We start from the raw sequence: 13,741 nt of genomic DNA on the forward strand, positions 1-13,741 counted from the left end.
CCGTGAAACCGAGCGCGCGAACGCACCTCCCGCCGCCTGCCAACGGGGAGCGCGTGTCGGCGCCCGGCCCGGCCCGGCCCGGCCCGGCCCGGCCCGCGGAGGCAGAGCCGCGCTGGAGCCGAGGCGGGCGCGCTGCGCGGGAGCAGCGCCGGCGCGGGCCGAGGGGCGGCCGCGGCGGAGCTCGGCCCGCGCCGCCGTCGGCCGCGGCCCCGCGTGCTGCGGGGCGCCGCGCGCCGGGCCCGACCCTGCCCCGCGGGAGAGAGGGACGAGGGAGGCAGAGAGGAGGAAGGGCTCGTGCCGGCGGCGCAGCGCGTCGCGCACCCGGGCGCCGCGGCCGGCAGAGCCTTCGGCCTCGTCCTCCTCGGGGGGAGGCTGGCGGAGAGGCCCGGGGTTCGGGCAAAGCGAGCGGCGAGGGGAACGGCGGGCGGCGGCGGCCCCGATCGCTGCCGGCCCCGAGCCGGGGAGCAGAGACCCGGGAACGCGGGGAGGAAGGAGCCCGGAGGGAAGCGGTGCCCCGGGACGGAGCAGGGCTCAGGGCTCCGTCCGGGCGGCAGCAGCGCCGCACGGAGAGTTACTCCGGGGAGCCTCGAGGACGGCGTGCGTCATCGCTTCCACCACCACCGCCAGCATCCGGGTTAAAGACAAACGAAATAAAAGTGGAAATAATGTTGTGCTACACTTCCGTTTGTTAATTTTATAATGGCTCATAGCTTTAGACTTTTAAATCTGTAGTGTATTAATTTTTTTCTACATATGTTTCACATTTCTCACTTAATATAACATAAATAATTTGGTTAATAGATTTAACCTCCACATTTCAGCCACATTAATATATATAAGAATCTGTTAATGGTATAAATAATTCTTTTTAAATAAAATAAATCTGATATGTTACATAATACTGATAAAAATTACTGTTGCTAATAGTTTTGTAAGCCACCCTTAATTTTTTGTAATAACACTGCAAGATGGACACCGGCGTCCCGTTTGCGAACACCGTGGAGCATTTGCCCTTTCGCTCTACTGCAAAACCAAACTGCTATCGGTACGGAGCACATTGCTAAACCAGGGCCTCTGCCCCGTTAAAAGTAAACACGATGGTTAATGAAGTTAGGTCATTTAAGCTAATAAATCTAGGGGGTTCTGAGGGTTCAGTGTTACTGGGGATAAAAACTGTTTAGTTTACCAGGTGGCTATGAAACTTTAACTACAGAAATGGTTGACTAAAATAGTCCATCTACTTTTTTTTCTTTTTAATAATAAAATCTACAGCATCCTACTTTAAAAGTTAAGTAAATAAAAACGCAACCAATAGTTGCAGCCTTTGAGTTACTTGTTAGACCTGCGATCCCACATCCCTTTAGGAACCTGCAGGGTTGCGCTCTGCTGCCGAGCCCGGGACCGGAGCACAGCGCCTCCAGGCAAGGCTCCTTCCGAACAGACAAGAGAAACGAACACGCAGCGGCGTGAGGCGTATGTCATCATTACGGTATTACATTGTCATGCCTTCTCTCTGCTGTTAAATACAAAAACAGCATCTTTTACATTATCATATAAAAGCATTTAGGCTGTATTTTTATTTATCACTTTACACTGGTAGTCTCTTGTATGTGTACTCAATAGAAACCAAAGAATTTTGTACACTATTTTTTTGTACAATAAAAGATAAAGTGTGCATTAGGTACGCTTGTACATGACAATATTGTACAATATTTACATTTCAGATATCACCATGAAATTCTGTATTATCTATATACACAATGAAAATTTCTCAGAAACATTTGGACTATTTCTTATAATCACAATTTTAGTATTATAGAAAAAAATTTCAGTAATCATCTGACATTGTTACTGTAACCTTCCAAGATTTCTGATTGGCTTATCCAGCAACCACTATCCCTCCTAATCATCAAAAATATTGTACCACTAATCCACGTAGCACCCAGTGATGGTATCTATCTGTCTTCATATAAATATTGATATAACCACGTCTATATCAATACCTACACACAGACTTATGTGCATGTTCACGTTGATAAGCACTGGACCAGTAACAAAGACATTCAATGTTATCTGGAGATCTTCCTCCGCTTGGGTTTTGGAGGCTTCACTTGTCTGTCTCCCTGGGGGATTTGGTGGACCTAAAAATAAGCATATTTACAGGTTAGCAAGGAACATTTAGGCAAAGTAACCAGTCAATAATAAATGAGTTACAGGATTGCTTGAGCTGCTTTTACGCCGCCCTCGTGGAACAGTTCCTATTATTTAATGTTTGCGTGGAAGTTGGAATTAAACGGAAGCTCAAGCACTTTAAAACACGCTGCCAGGATGCGTACGTCCCGGGTGCCACGACCCGTGCATCGCAGACCCTCGCTACCTCGGAGACCGGTACCGACTACATTAAGTCTGCAACAAAAACTGTAATGCAACGCCAAACGCTATGAGACTGATCTTCATATATCACTGTGCCAAAACGCAGGTAGGCAGAAAATACTGCTAACGTGGAAAAAATGAGAGAGGTCAAATTCAGGCCTGCGGCAACACCATTAACGAAGAAGCTATGTTTAGCAAACTCTGTTTTCATTTAACGTTAAAATGAGAACTTCAATTTCACGTTACGGACTGGACTGATTTCGATGTGAAATGCTCCTTCATCCCGGGCTGCTCAGTCAGAAAGAAGCACAGCACGAGCAGAAGAGGCGCCGGGCGAGAGCGAGCTCGCCTTCAGCCAGGCCAGAACAGCAAATCCTTGGGCAACGTGTTAAATTGTTTCCTTGCTTCCTTCCCGAATACCTTCGGAGAGCTAATATTTACTGTATATTTAATGGCTCTTACAGAAGGAATACTACTTCAAGCTAATTATCCTGTTTGCACATGCTTTTCATTCCCAACAACCAACATCTGAACAGCAGTAGCTGCAAAAAAAATGCAAGTCACTACGAGAACAACCGCTGATTCCCTGCGATTGTTTCCAACAATCGTAATATTCACGGAAATAAACCCTGATTACAAAGTTTTCTGTGACAAGATGATTAAAATATAATTCCAGACTATTTAGAGCCTCGCAGCCTGGCACATCAGCGTTCCTGCATTAGCAGCAACTGGATCAGCAAAGCCAATCGCAGCAGCTTCCCCCGGGCCGGTTTGGATCGCAGTCGAAACGCAGGCAGCATCCGGCTGTCATTAACACCGGCGCTACAAACACTCCGTGCTGGACCTGCTATCGGTGAACTGCCCAGCCCAGACACCTGAACCGTGGTGCGACCGACACGGACGACGTGCGGGCCACGAACAGGCTCACGGTTCCGTTTTATCTGCAAGAGGGTTGCAACCAGGAGGTTTACTCCTTCTTTTAAATATGCATCTGTCCAAGTACCTTCAGTACAGAGCATCAAATATCAAGAACCTTTTATGCCTTCAAATGTTTTATAATTAATAACTTGAGTAACTGCCAGTGGCACGTTATGAGAGATAGGTTGTTCCATGCGCTCTGATACTCTTTTATGCACTTCTAAGTCTGCTTTAATGAAACTACAGACATGATTGTGATAGGAAGATCAGAGCATCATATAAGCCAGTTTTTAAATTAGGAAGATGCTGAGCGTGCGAAATAACAGTGCAAATATTTTAAAAAGAAGCACTGCTAGATTAGATCCTAGGAATACTCTTTTTAACTTACCGTCCACAACAAAATTTTTCATTTCATAAGACAACAAGTTTATTCAGAGAGTGTTACATTCTAAAGAACGATACTTTTAAATTTATTTTCGGTAACTAAGAAGTTACTGAAAAACAAATGGGCCTGATTTTGTATCATTAGTCAGAATAAAACAAGGCACGCGAGCAGGACTGGAACCGATCTGAATATTATCAGGCTGCAGGGGTAAAAAGCACGTCCAGGAATCCATCTTTGTAAAAAGTATAACTGGCAATGTAACTAAAATCATACATCTTTTGCAGCTTTTCAGAATTGTTAGACAGCTCCAGTTTTTAATACCAGAGAAATACTGAAAATTCCACATCATTTAAGAAAATGCAAACAAAATTTGTATTAAAAGGCAATGAAAAGCAACATCCCCGGTCTTCAATTTGATACACATGCACAAACATTGAAAATAGAAAAAATTATTGCTAACATGAAGAGAGACTTACATTCCCAGACATTTTGTCTAGTTCACTCATGGCCTCATGAATAGCAGCTTCTAAATGGTTATTTAGCTTTCCACTTCTAGGGAGAAAAAATTAATGTCATCAGTATTGCTTAGTCACAGAAAAAGACTTCTAAGATTCATAGTAAAGAAACACACGCACTCACCAGACACGTTCCACTAACTGCACTCAGCCTCCCAGGTAGTTACAGGACAAATAGCAAAACCAGACCTATACACAACATTAGGTAAACTAAAGGCTTCAGTTATAATGACAAAAGAAAATTAAAGACAGCGCTTTAATGAGCTGCTACTTACAACAGCCACAACTGAGGCTACAGCCGTGAAAAACAAGCAAGAGAACTTCACAGTAACGCACCTATCTGGAACTATTATTTTATATTTAAATAAAAACACAGTGTTTTGTGCGACGTGTTTTTCTTTCCATCGCTAGATCAGGAGAGCAGCAAGCGTCAGGCTCTCACGGGCCGCGGCGAGGAGCAGCTGGTAGGCCAAGAGGACTCCAGCTCTCAAAGACTTGCGGCGTTACCGAGCCCCGGGTACCGCTGGCCTCTGCCTGCTTCCCGCGCCACGTCACGCGCCGCGTTTACTTCGTACCGCTAGTTACACTTCAGCGGTACACTTAGGAAGGACTAAGGACGGATCGCTTCTTGAAAAATCAGTGCGTGTTCTACAAAGTCTTCCTCTTACCAAAGCATGAGGCTCGAAGTTAAATAGCCCTCCTACGTTCAATCCCCCGGAGGAACAGAAGTCACATCGTCCCTCTCCTGGAAAGCCAGCGCACCGAGGGCTACGACAAACCGGGAAAGCGAATCCGCCGGGTTTCCCTCGTAGCTAACAGAGGGATGGAGATGCAGAGCAGAAGGCTCTGGTGCCTTCAGCTGAAGGAAGGGAGGCAGAATAGTTTCCTCTTCCAAATCTCAAGTTACCCCAAGTCATTGGGTAGCCCCATCCACACCTGATATTACACTGACGTTTCTGATTTATACGTATTTATTTGAAGCCCCATCTAAGCACCGTACTCAGCACTATGTGTCGTACTCCTATGGCTCCTTGCTCAGAGCTGCAAGCCAGCAAGCAGTACTCAGGCACAAGTGACAAGTGTGGAGCTGGGCTTAAAAGATGGGCTGGTTCGTTCTGGCGAGTCCAACTCAACAGAGACATTTAGAAGAAAAATGAACTTGAAGAGGAATGGCTGAATACGAGATGGGAGACAGACTGTCCTGGAGACGAGAGACACTTCTATGAGTGTCCGTCACAATATCCGTCTGGAGTGGGAAAGCGCTATTACCGCAACGTCGGAGATGCAGAAATGAGGGCAGGAGGAGGAGTGCTGCCCTGCATCTTAAAGCAAGATCAAGCACAGAGAGGAAACAACACAGCTTGGCCCAAGCTGACACTGACGGACTTGGTCACTGCCTAGACCATCACAGAAGCAGAGGCTTTCTAAAAAATCTTCCCCTTCGAGAAGGAAGGTCATGTCAGCCAGGACGTCCCTCCCTGGGGCTTAAAAGATCCATAGGGATGAACAGCACCGGCCGGAGACTGCAGAGGAAGCCGCACGGACAGACGACACCCACAGCACCCGCCTCGCTCCCCCTCGAAAGGTGTTTAACTATCGCTACAGCTGAGAGATCAGAGGGTTGGTCGGTCGTTCTTCGGATGAGGTAGTCCCTAACACCATTTTGCATCGGTCATCTGAGCTATGCCAAGGCACGAATCACACAGAAAAGTTAAAAGAAACAAAAACAAATAAAAAAAATAAAAAAAAAACCCAAAAAAACAAACTCCCCCCAAACCTCCCCTTTGCTCTCTGCTCCTCTACGCTTCTCCAGCTTTCAGCGACGTGCTGGAAGCCTTACCGAGAGCTTTGCAAGCAAAACTCACCCATGTAGGAAGTTGCACAAGTTTAACTAAGGCTTTGAATTAATTAGTTAATCGGGGCTAAAGGAGTTTTGTGTAACTTCAAAATGAATTATTCTGATTGCGTTTAAATCAGCCAGAAGAATTAGAGGATAAATGGAAGTAAAGATTCTCAAACGAAACGTGGCACGTCCACATGGGTTTCTGAACGGCCTCACCTACGCTGCTTTGCAAAAACGAGGGGAACTAAAGCAACTTGGACAGACAAACTCTTCGACGTGACAAATGAGCGGCAGAATTTTGCTCAGAAGCAGCAGAACTTCCTACAACGGCACTACCACGAGTCCACCTGCACTGCAAAGGCAGGTTAGTAACGTAACGTTCCTGGCCGGCATGCCCCTTAGCAGGAGGTTTTACATCTCAAGCTGCCTCCAGGACATGTAAAGTGTTTTAGTCAACTGCTCTATCGGCAGCCCAGTATGTCTTTATCTAATTTTTTCCACTACTTAACTTAATCTCTGTTTTTATCAGAGAATTAAAATGAAAGTGTTTGCAAACCAAATATGAAGTGCTTTTTAATAACATTATTTGCCTAAAATTCAAGATTAAATTAATTGAAGTTCATTACAAACAGTACAGAGAAACCTCATGCTGTAACACAATTGATTTTAAATGGCGTTAGACTGAGGATAAATGTGTGTATACAGAGAACGGGTGTTTAAATGAAAGCTTCCAATGGAAACTAAAAGCAACGGCAATTTTAAATTCGTATTCCGCAGGTGTGCATACCACTAGTTTTCAAAATATCAAAAATTCTGTATTGACATTAAAAGCTTGAATTTCTGTTTTAACAGAACTGCATTTGAGCTGATGCTTAGTACAGCATTAACAGAGTATTTAGCAGTTCAGTAGCAATCAGTCCTAACAAAATGAGGGCAAATTTTAAAACGGTATGGTACGGCAGCATAATTTCTCAGTTAAAACAATAAAACCTTAGCGATCCTCCTTAGAAGATTTATTATTTTCCATGAACTTGCTCTAACGTATGGCAATCCTGAAAGCGAGGGATGTCACTCCACTACATCAATTTTCACTGTCATAATGAAACAACACTAGCAATTAAAATAAACATAGGAAGCATTATATAATAGTCATTTTTCCCCCAATTTTTTTCTTACTATACTGCCTTTGGGCAGGAGCTCAATCAACGACCTCTTGAGGTCTCTTCCATCGTTATTATGATGTTTATGAAAATTATTGCTATCTGGTCAACCAGCCATTTGAAAGTATTTAATATAAAAATAATCATTTGAATTATATTCTTAAAGCATTACTGCTATTTACACTGCACCATGAAGATGATATTACTGAGCAAATCAAAGTTTTAGAAGTGCCCATAACTTAAGTATCTATTTACTGCATCTATTTTGCTTAAAAACCTGAAAGTTTAATATCAAATAAATATATGCATCAGGTCTCTAGTGATACAAATAAATTTGTGAATATCTTTTTTTTTCAAATTACATTGAAAAGATTCTAACAATAGTTTCTTCTTCCTGTTAAAAAGCCATCACCTAACCTCTTTGAAAGCCTCTAATGGCCAGCGGCTCTTGAGAGGGACCGAGAAGGTGGCATGCAAGCAGCTACCAGATCCAAATGCACAGGGGACAGAGAAACTGAGGTGGAGGATGGAGACCGGCTGCAGCTGGAAGCTGGAGAAGTAGCTGAAGAGGTTCAATAGCTCTTCCCCCCCTCGAGTCCTGTTTGACTTTGAAGACGGCACATGTCCAACAGGAAGAGGCATGCCGCAGACTTCACTCCCAAACGAGTGGGCCATGCTCAGGCTGCATTCTGAAATAACTCATTAAATCTGAATGGATGCTAGGGATGGTAACGATGGCAGTATTGAAAAGCACGTTCCTGACCAGAGAGCAGCCTGGAATGAGAACTACACACCGAGGGATATGAAAGCACAGGAGGAGGAGAACATGGTACTGGATGAAGACACTCAGGAGATACTTGCTGCAGTGGAACCAGAGAACACTAGCAGACAGAAGAATATAAAAACCTCTAAAGCTTGGGAAGAACAAAAATTGGACCAGACAAGGCTTTACGAAGGGAAGACTCCAGCAGCTATTGCAGAAGAGACCACAGATGGACAGGTGAGGCAGCTGCTACGTCATGACCGGCTTCACGCCAAAAGACACGGGCCCACTAAGGACAGAGAAGCCTTGACCAGGCGGAACCAAGACAGCTTGGAAGGACGAGCAGTTTGCACCAGAGCACATCACCTTACAGAGCCTAGAGCAAACACCACGATTCAGGAGGCGCACCATTCCCCTGAGAGATCCCCAAGCAGAACACGGCAGCGATTTCTAGGCAAGTTCTCCGCAAAATGCTCTGGACCGTGCTTGCAGTTGATGTGGCAAAGCTTGATGCAGCACATCTAAAGCATCTGACTACGCTGACCAAATGCACTACAATGACATTTGTTCTGGCTATTTGGTGGAAAACCTTAGAAACTGAACATGCAAAACATTCACGTTAAAAAAAATGTAACAGTTTAGGTTAGATTAACAGTTAAAATTCACAAATTTAGGGTTTTCTGTGCAACCTGAATTGCCCCTTGCTACTATCCACACTATAATACAGTTTTTACTTTCACAGACATTTTTTCCACCCCCGCCTAATTTAATGTGCATAGATGTGGAGATCGAGTCAGGACTGTGAGCAAAGAAGATTTTTGCAGCAGTGGTGGAAGTAACATTCATTGCCGAAGCTGGAAGATGCCGTAAGCCCGAGGCAAAGGAACTGCGGAAACAGGACCAGCGACTCAGGGCTTGAGGGATCCGAACGTCATGTTGAGGATCTGGACTCCAAGCTCGCTCTGCCAAAGATGCTTAACCTTTGCGATGTAGTTCAGGGTCTTAAAATAGATTTCTCCTCGGTTTCTGCACCGGTGTGTTCTTCATCACGCAAGCGCCCGGGCAGGCGGCAGCACGCGACGGGCCTGGGGCCGAGCACTCGCACGCTACGCTCACGACGGCAACAGGCACTAACAGGAGGCAGCTGTGTCCCCCGAGCAACCACTGCCTCTAGCTTAAATGTCCCCAAAGCTTGGGCCCACGGGTGACGAGATGCAAGGTACCGCAGAGACACACACCGCAGAGAAGACCACGAGAAGATTACCAAGTTTTTCAGATAAACTTAGAACGGCAAAAAGGGAGAAGAGGAGGGAGCGACCTGCCGGTTCACGAAGGAAAAGCAAAAGGCTGGAACTGCTAACGTGAAACACGTACAAGCAGAAATACGGGACAAAAGCGTGCGGAAAGGTTGAAGCGACCCTAAGGAAAGGGGCAGCAGCAGCAGCTCCCGCTTCGCCGTGCGCGGCCGGGAGGCCCGGGCCCTTCGGAAACCGCGCTGCCGTCTCCTGCGTCTTCCACGCCTCCTCCGACCGGCTCGGCGTCCCCCGACCCGCGCCGCGCGTTTCGCTTCAGACACGGCGGCTGGCCGGACCTCGCCTCGCCGCTCGCGCCCGGGACCGCGCACGGCTGGCGGGGCCGCCGCGACACGGGGAACACTCGGGAACTCAGCTCCCGAGGTCTGCGGAGTCCCCAAAGCCTTAGGAAGCAAAACCATTCCACCGACCCTCCCCACTAGTGAATAAATAAGCGGTTACTCACTTTCTGTTCCTTTTCCTGGCTCGGTTGTAAGCCTCTAGACCCTCCGTTAGTGTCTTCAACTTCTCCGGCTCCACCTGAGTGAAGGTATGAACACCAAACCACATTACCCAGACCTGCAATTATTAAACACCGCTTTTACTTTACTGCTAGACGTGCATTTTTTATGGAGCCTAATTTTCACTGCACCTCTAAGACACCAACCTTCCCAGCAAAGCACACACTCGGGTAAACCTGCTCGTACCCCCTCGTACGTACACGTACGCAATTCCTCTACGTGTCCACACCACTAGCAACAGAAGCATAAAAAGTAAAAGCATGACATCTAGGAAAGCAAAATTAAGAAGGAAAATCATATTTCAAAAATCGAGTTTTTGTCTTATTAATACCAACACCGTCGTTTAAGTCTCATATTCTATACTCACATTTTACACATTTTTACACCTTTGAAACCACTTGGAATGCATTAAAATGTTAAGTTTTCTCATACACACGATACAATTTTAACATGTCATCAACATTAGAGAGTTTTACATCACCTCTAGCTTCCAGGTATAGTATTTCAGTATTTAGTTCAGCAGTGCTGCTAACAGCATGCCCAAATTCATTCCTTTTGCAGAAGGACCACAGGAAACACTTAAGTTAAAAGAAACAAACAAAAAAAAACCCACGGCCCCTAAAAAAGCTTGCTTTATGCATTAACCAGCTACCTTTTCTGTTCAGATAAAGGTCTTTTTTTCTCCTGCACTTAAGTTCATCCTTCAGTGATTTGCTGATTTAGGAACGAATTTGAGCATGTGCTCTAAAGGGCTGCCGAACTGGCACTTTAAGTACTTTAATTGGACATTAAGTCTCTTGAAATCAGCCAGAATATAATATTACACGCAATCTGTATAGAAACCGCTGCACATAACCACTGGCACCACTGCAGAGGTACCAGCTATTACTAGGATAAACAATACAAACAAGAAAGAAAATGAATTACAGCTATATGATTTTATCATTTGCATGAGCTCAGTTAACTCTGCATGTTGTTTTGACTTGGTTCGCAGTCATTTCTGCATTGACCAAAAAAAAGAAAAGAACTGAGAAATTCCTTTTCTTTGTTAGTAGCATTGTATTTTGTTTGGCTCATTTTTAATCTTCGCATAACTTCACAAGACCTTTATATAACATTTGCTTCATTAATAATAAGTACAACTTGTGTTCTGACACTAAGAAAATTAAGTCAATAAATATAAATTTGTTAAGCATGCCTGTGTACAATCTTAAAAAAAAATTTAAATGCAACTTCCTTCTAAATCCGACCTTTCAATTACTAAGTAATTTATATTCACAATGAAGCCGATTTTCAGAAGCGACGACCTGACGTTAACGGGTGAGCAAGTTGTCAAAATCTCTGGAAATAAGGCTAAATAATAAATTATAATAAATATAATAATAATATTATTATTAATAATAAATCCTTAGACGAAATTTAACACGTCTTGAACTTAAGCATCTGCTAACAAAATCTTGAAATACTGCAGTTTCAGGAACTCTCAAGGGGGCCGTCACCACTGGTGAAACCGGCACACTGGGAGGCAAAACTTCCATTTTCATGAAACAGATTCAATTACACGACAGACTGTACTCTGGACAGCATGGATCAAGAAATTAAACAAATACACCTCGCCCTTCAGATTAGGCTTACTATTCGTATAAAACAGCAGACACTTAAAATAATTCATTCCATAATCTGACGCTGTAAAAACGCAAACGCGTATGTGAAACGCTATCTACTCCAAACAACTGCTTGGAGCTGCCGAGGTTTTTTCCCCCCCCGAGGAGAACCGTGAGACCGAAAGGCGCACGGCACGCGGGGGATGAACAAACCGCCCTCCGAAACGCATACGCTGCCCTGCCTGCCCTCAGTTAAAACGCTACTACGGGAAGCAGAGCCTGCGCTACGGCCGTAACGCGATCCTTATTTTTATAGGATGTCTGAGGAACAGCTAAAGAAAAAGCTAATTTTCAACCTGGACAGAATTAAAGCACAATACTGTAATTAGTCCAAGCCTTTGCCTATGAAACTGTACTGCGTGACAGAGATATGAAGGAGCACTAAATTGTAGAGTATCCATATCCATGATAGCTCTGTGTACCTAAGCAGCAAACCTCGCAGAAGCTTGCATACGTCTGCCATTAGATATATAGGAAAGTTTAATGGTAAATTGTTTTTAGGCAGTTCATATGATGTTTGGATAACAAGCAACTTAAATCTTAAGTCCCCAAAAGGAATCAATACCTTAATTTTTTGAATTTTATGATGGCAGAACATCAGAAAAATCTGCTAGCATTTACTTTTCTACTTCCATTGCTATAGGTGCGATGCAGTAGGAGCGCACCAAAGGGGCTTCCTCTGCAGGCAGGTCTCTCTATCGTTTTTCTTCCACTCTCTTTTTTAAGCTAGCCCTTATTTTGCTAGCATCTGCTTTTGCACCTCTCCTCCAAACACTAAATATTTATCCACATAACCATGCCCTTTTCAGAAACTTCTGCTGCTACTGCTCTGCTTCCCTTAGATCCCTCCTTATTTTTCCAACGACCAAAAAGCAGGTGTTCATTGGGAAAAAAAGTCACGTTCAACCTCTCTCCCCTCTGTCAGAGGGGCACCATTCAGGCTGCTCTTCAAACAGAAATATTGTTACATTTAATACCCAAATTCTTTTAAAGGTAAACAAAAATTAAGTTCATATATGATATAGAGAAAAGACAACACACAAGGAAATCCCACAGTATAGCAAAACTGGCGCTACAATTTAAGAAATTAACACTTGATCATACAAATACTTAAATATTTAAGATGCTTTAAGAACTCTCCTCAGAAAATGCAACTTCCCAGACTGCTACTAGTGACTCCCACCACGAAGTCCAACCCTTCAGGACTTCCAGAAGCGCAGAGTTTGCTCTGCAGGTCTGTCTGCCTGGCTCCTCCGCGGCGGCCCGGGCCGCCTGCGCGCCGGCAGCGCGTGCCCGGCCCGGGGGCCGCCCGAGCGCCCGGCCGCCGGGGAGCCGCACCGAGAGCCCCCGCCGCTGCTCAGCCGCAGCCAGAACCGACTCGCAGCACGTGCGCGTCCTCCTCACGCTTCATTTTCACCTCTGTTTCGCTCTCTTACATCCCAGCTTTCTACCTCCGCTCCTGACCTTTGAGCAGTTATTCATAGTGCATTTCGGGCTGGAGAAAATTAGACATGCTTATTATTATTAATTATTATGACTATACAAAAGATCCTCTGGATCTAAAGGCGCCCCGTCGAGTGGGGCTGGGTGACGGGAGCCTGAAGCAGCCTCTCCTGCGCCCTCCGACAAAGCGCTCTGACGGGGCCGCACGAGCAGCAGCGTGCGCAGTCCCGCAGGGCGGAAGGGATCCGGAGCTGGCTTCCGTGCCGTCCGAGCTCCAGCATACGGTAAAGTCTACGCCATTAAATGTAACGTTATGCAACAAATATACATATTATTATACGTATATATAAGAGAGACAAAATTAAGGCAGGTAGAATGTATGCTTGCACAAAAGCAACTGTACGTTTTTGTACTCACAAATTGGTGAGTCAAGTTATAAAATCGCTAAGGAATGCAAATGTGAAAATTTTCTGCTGCTTACAAAAGTTATAAAAATATGGGCTCTTAAAATGTATTAAAAATAATCCTATAAATACTGATATGCAATTAATTTTGTGACATTAACACATACTTGGAACATGCATGCAGTGTAAGAAGTGCACCAGTAATTCATACAGGACAGCAATGTTGTTCACCTCTTCATTTCTCCATTTTTATTTAATCGTTTACAGTTCGTGGTCCGCCAAAGACCACTGTATTATTAAGAAATTTTTGCCTACACTTTAAAAATGTGTGTTATAGCTTGGGGACCTATCCCTTTATAAAGCGTGAGCTCCGAGGCAAGCAAATCCTGCTGGTAGGGCAGGCTGACTTCTCTAGAGTAAATACTTTTGTTCCGAAGGCTCCAGGAGGATCCCTTGCAAG

At 44.8% G+C, this 13,741-nt stretch overlaps 1 protein-coding gene across 11 annotated transcripts in view; it reads right to left on the reverse strand.

Annotated features, from left to right (window-relative positions):
- Positions 1-255: 255 nt before the first annotated feature.
- MBD5 (methyl-CpG binding domain protein 5) overlaps positions 256-13,741 on the reverse strand; it is a 138,588-nt gene continuing 125,102 nt past the window's right edge. For 8 of the 11 annotated variants that reach the window (XM_062579433.1, XM_062579430.1, XM_062579429.1 and 5 more), the window contains 3 exons: positions 9,716-9,828; positions 4,153-4,228; positions 256-2,141 (listed from right to left, as the gene is read on the reverse strand). In XM_062579433.1, coding sequence (XP_062435417.1) covers positions 2,070-2,141; positions 4,153-4,228; positions 9,716-9,828 — 261 coding nt within the window. In that variant the 3' untranslated portion in view covers positions 256-2,069. The remainder of the gene's footprint in view (positions 2,142-4,152; positions 4,229-9,715; positions 9,829-13,741) is intronic. The other 3 variants (XM_062579437.1, XM_062579434.1, XM_062579435.1) reach the window with 2 other exon arrangements.

Source organism: Rhea pennata, chromosome 6 (assembly GCF_028389875.1).
Source record: "Rhea pennata isolate bPtePen1 chromosome 6, bPtePen1.pri, whole genome shotgun sequence".
NCBI lineage: Eukaryota > Metazoa > Chordata > Aves > Rheiformes > Rheidae > Rhea > Rhea pennata.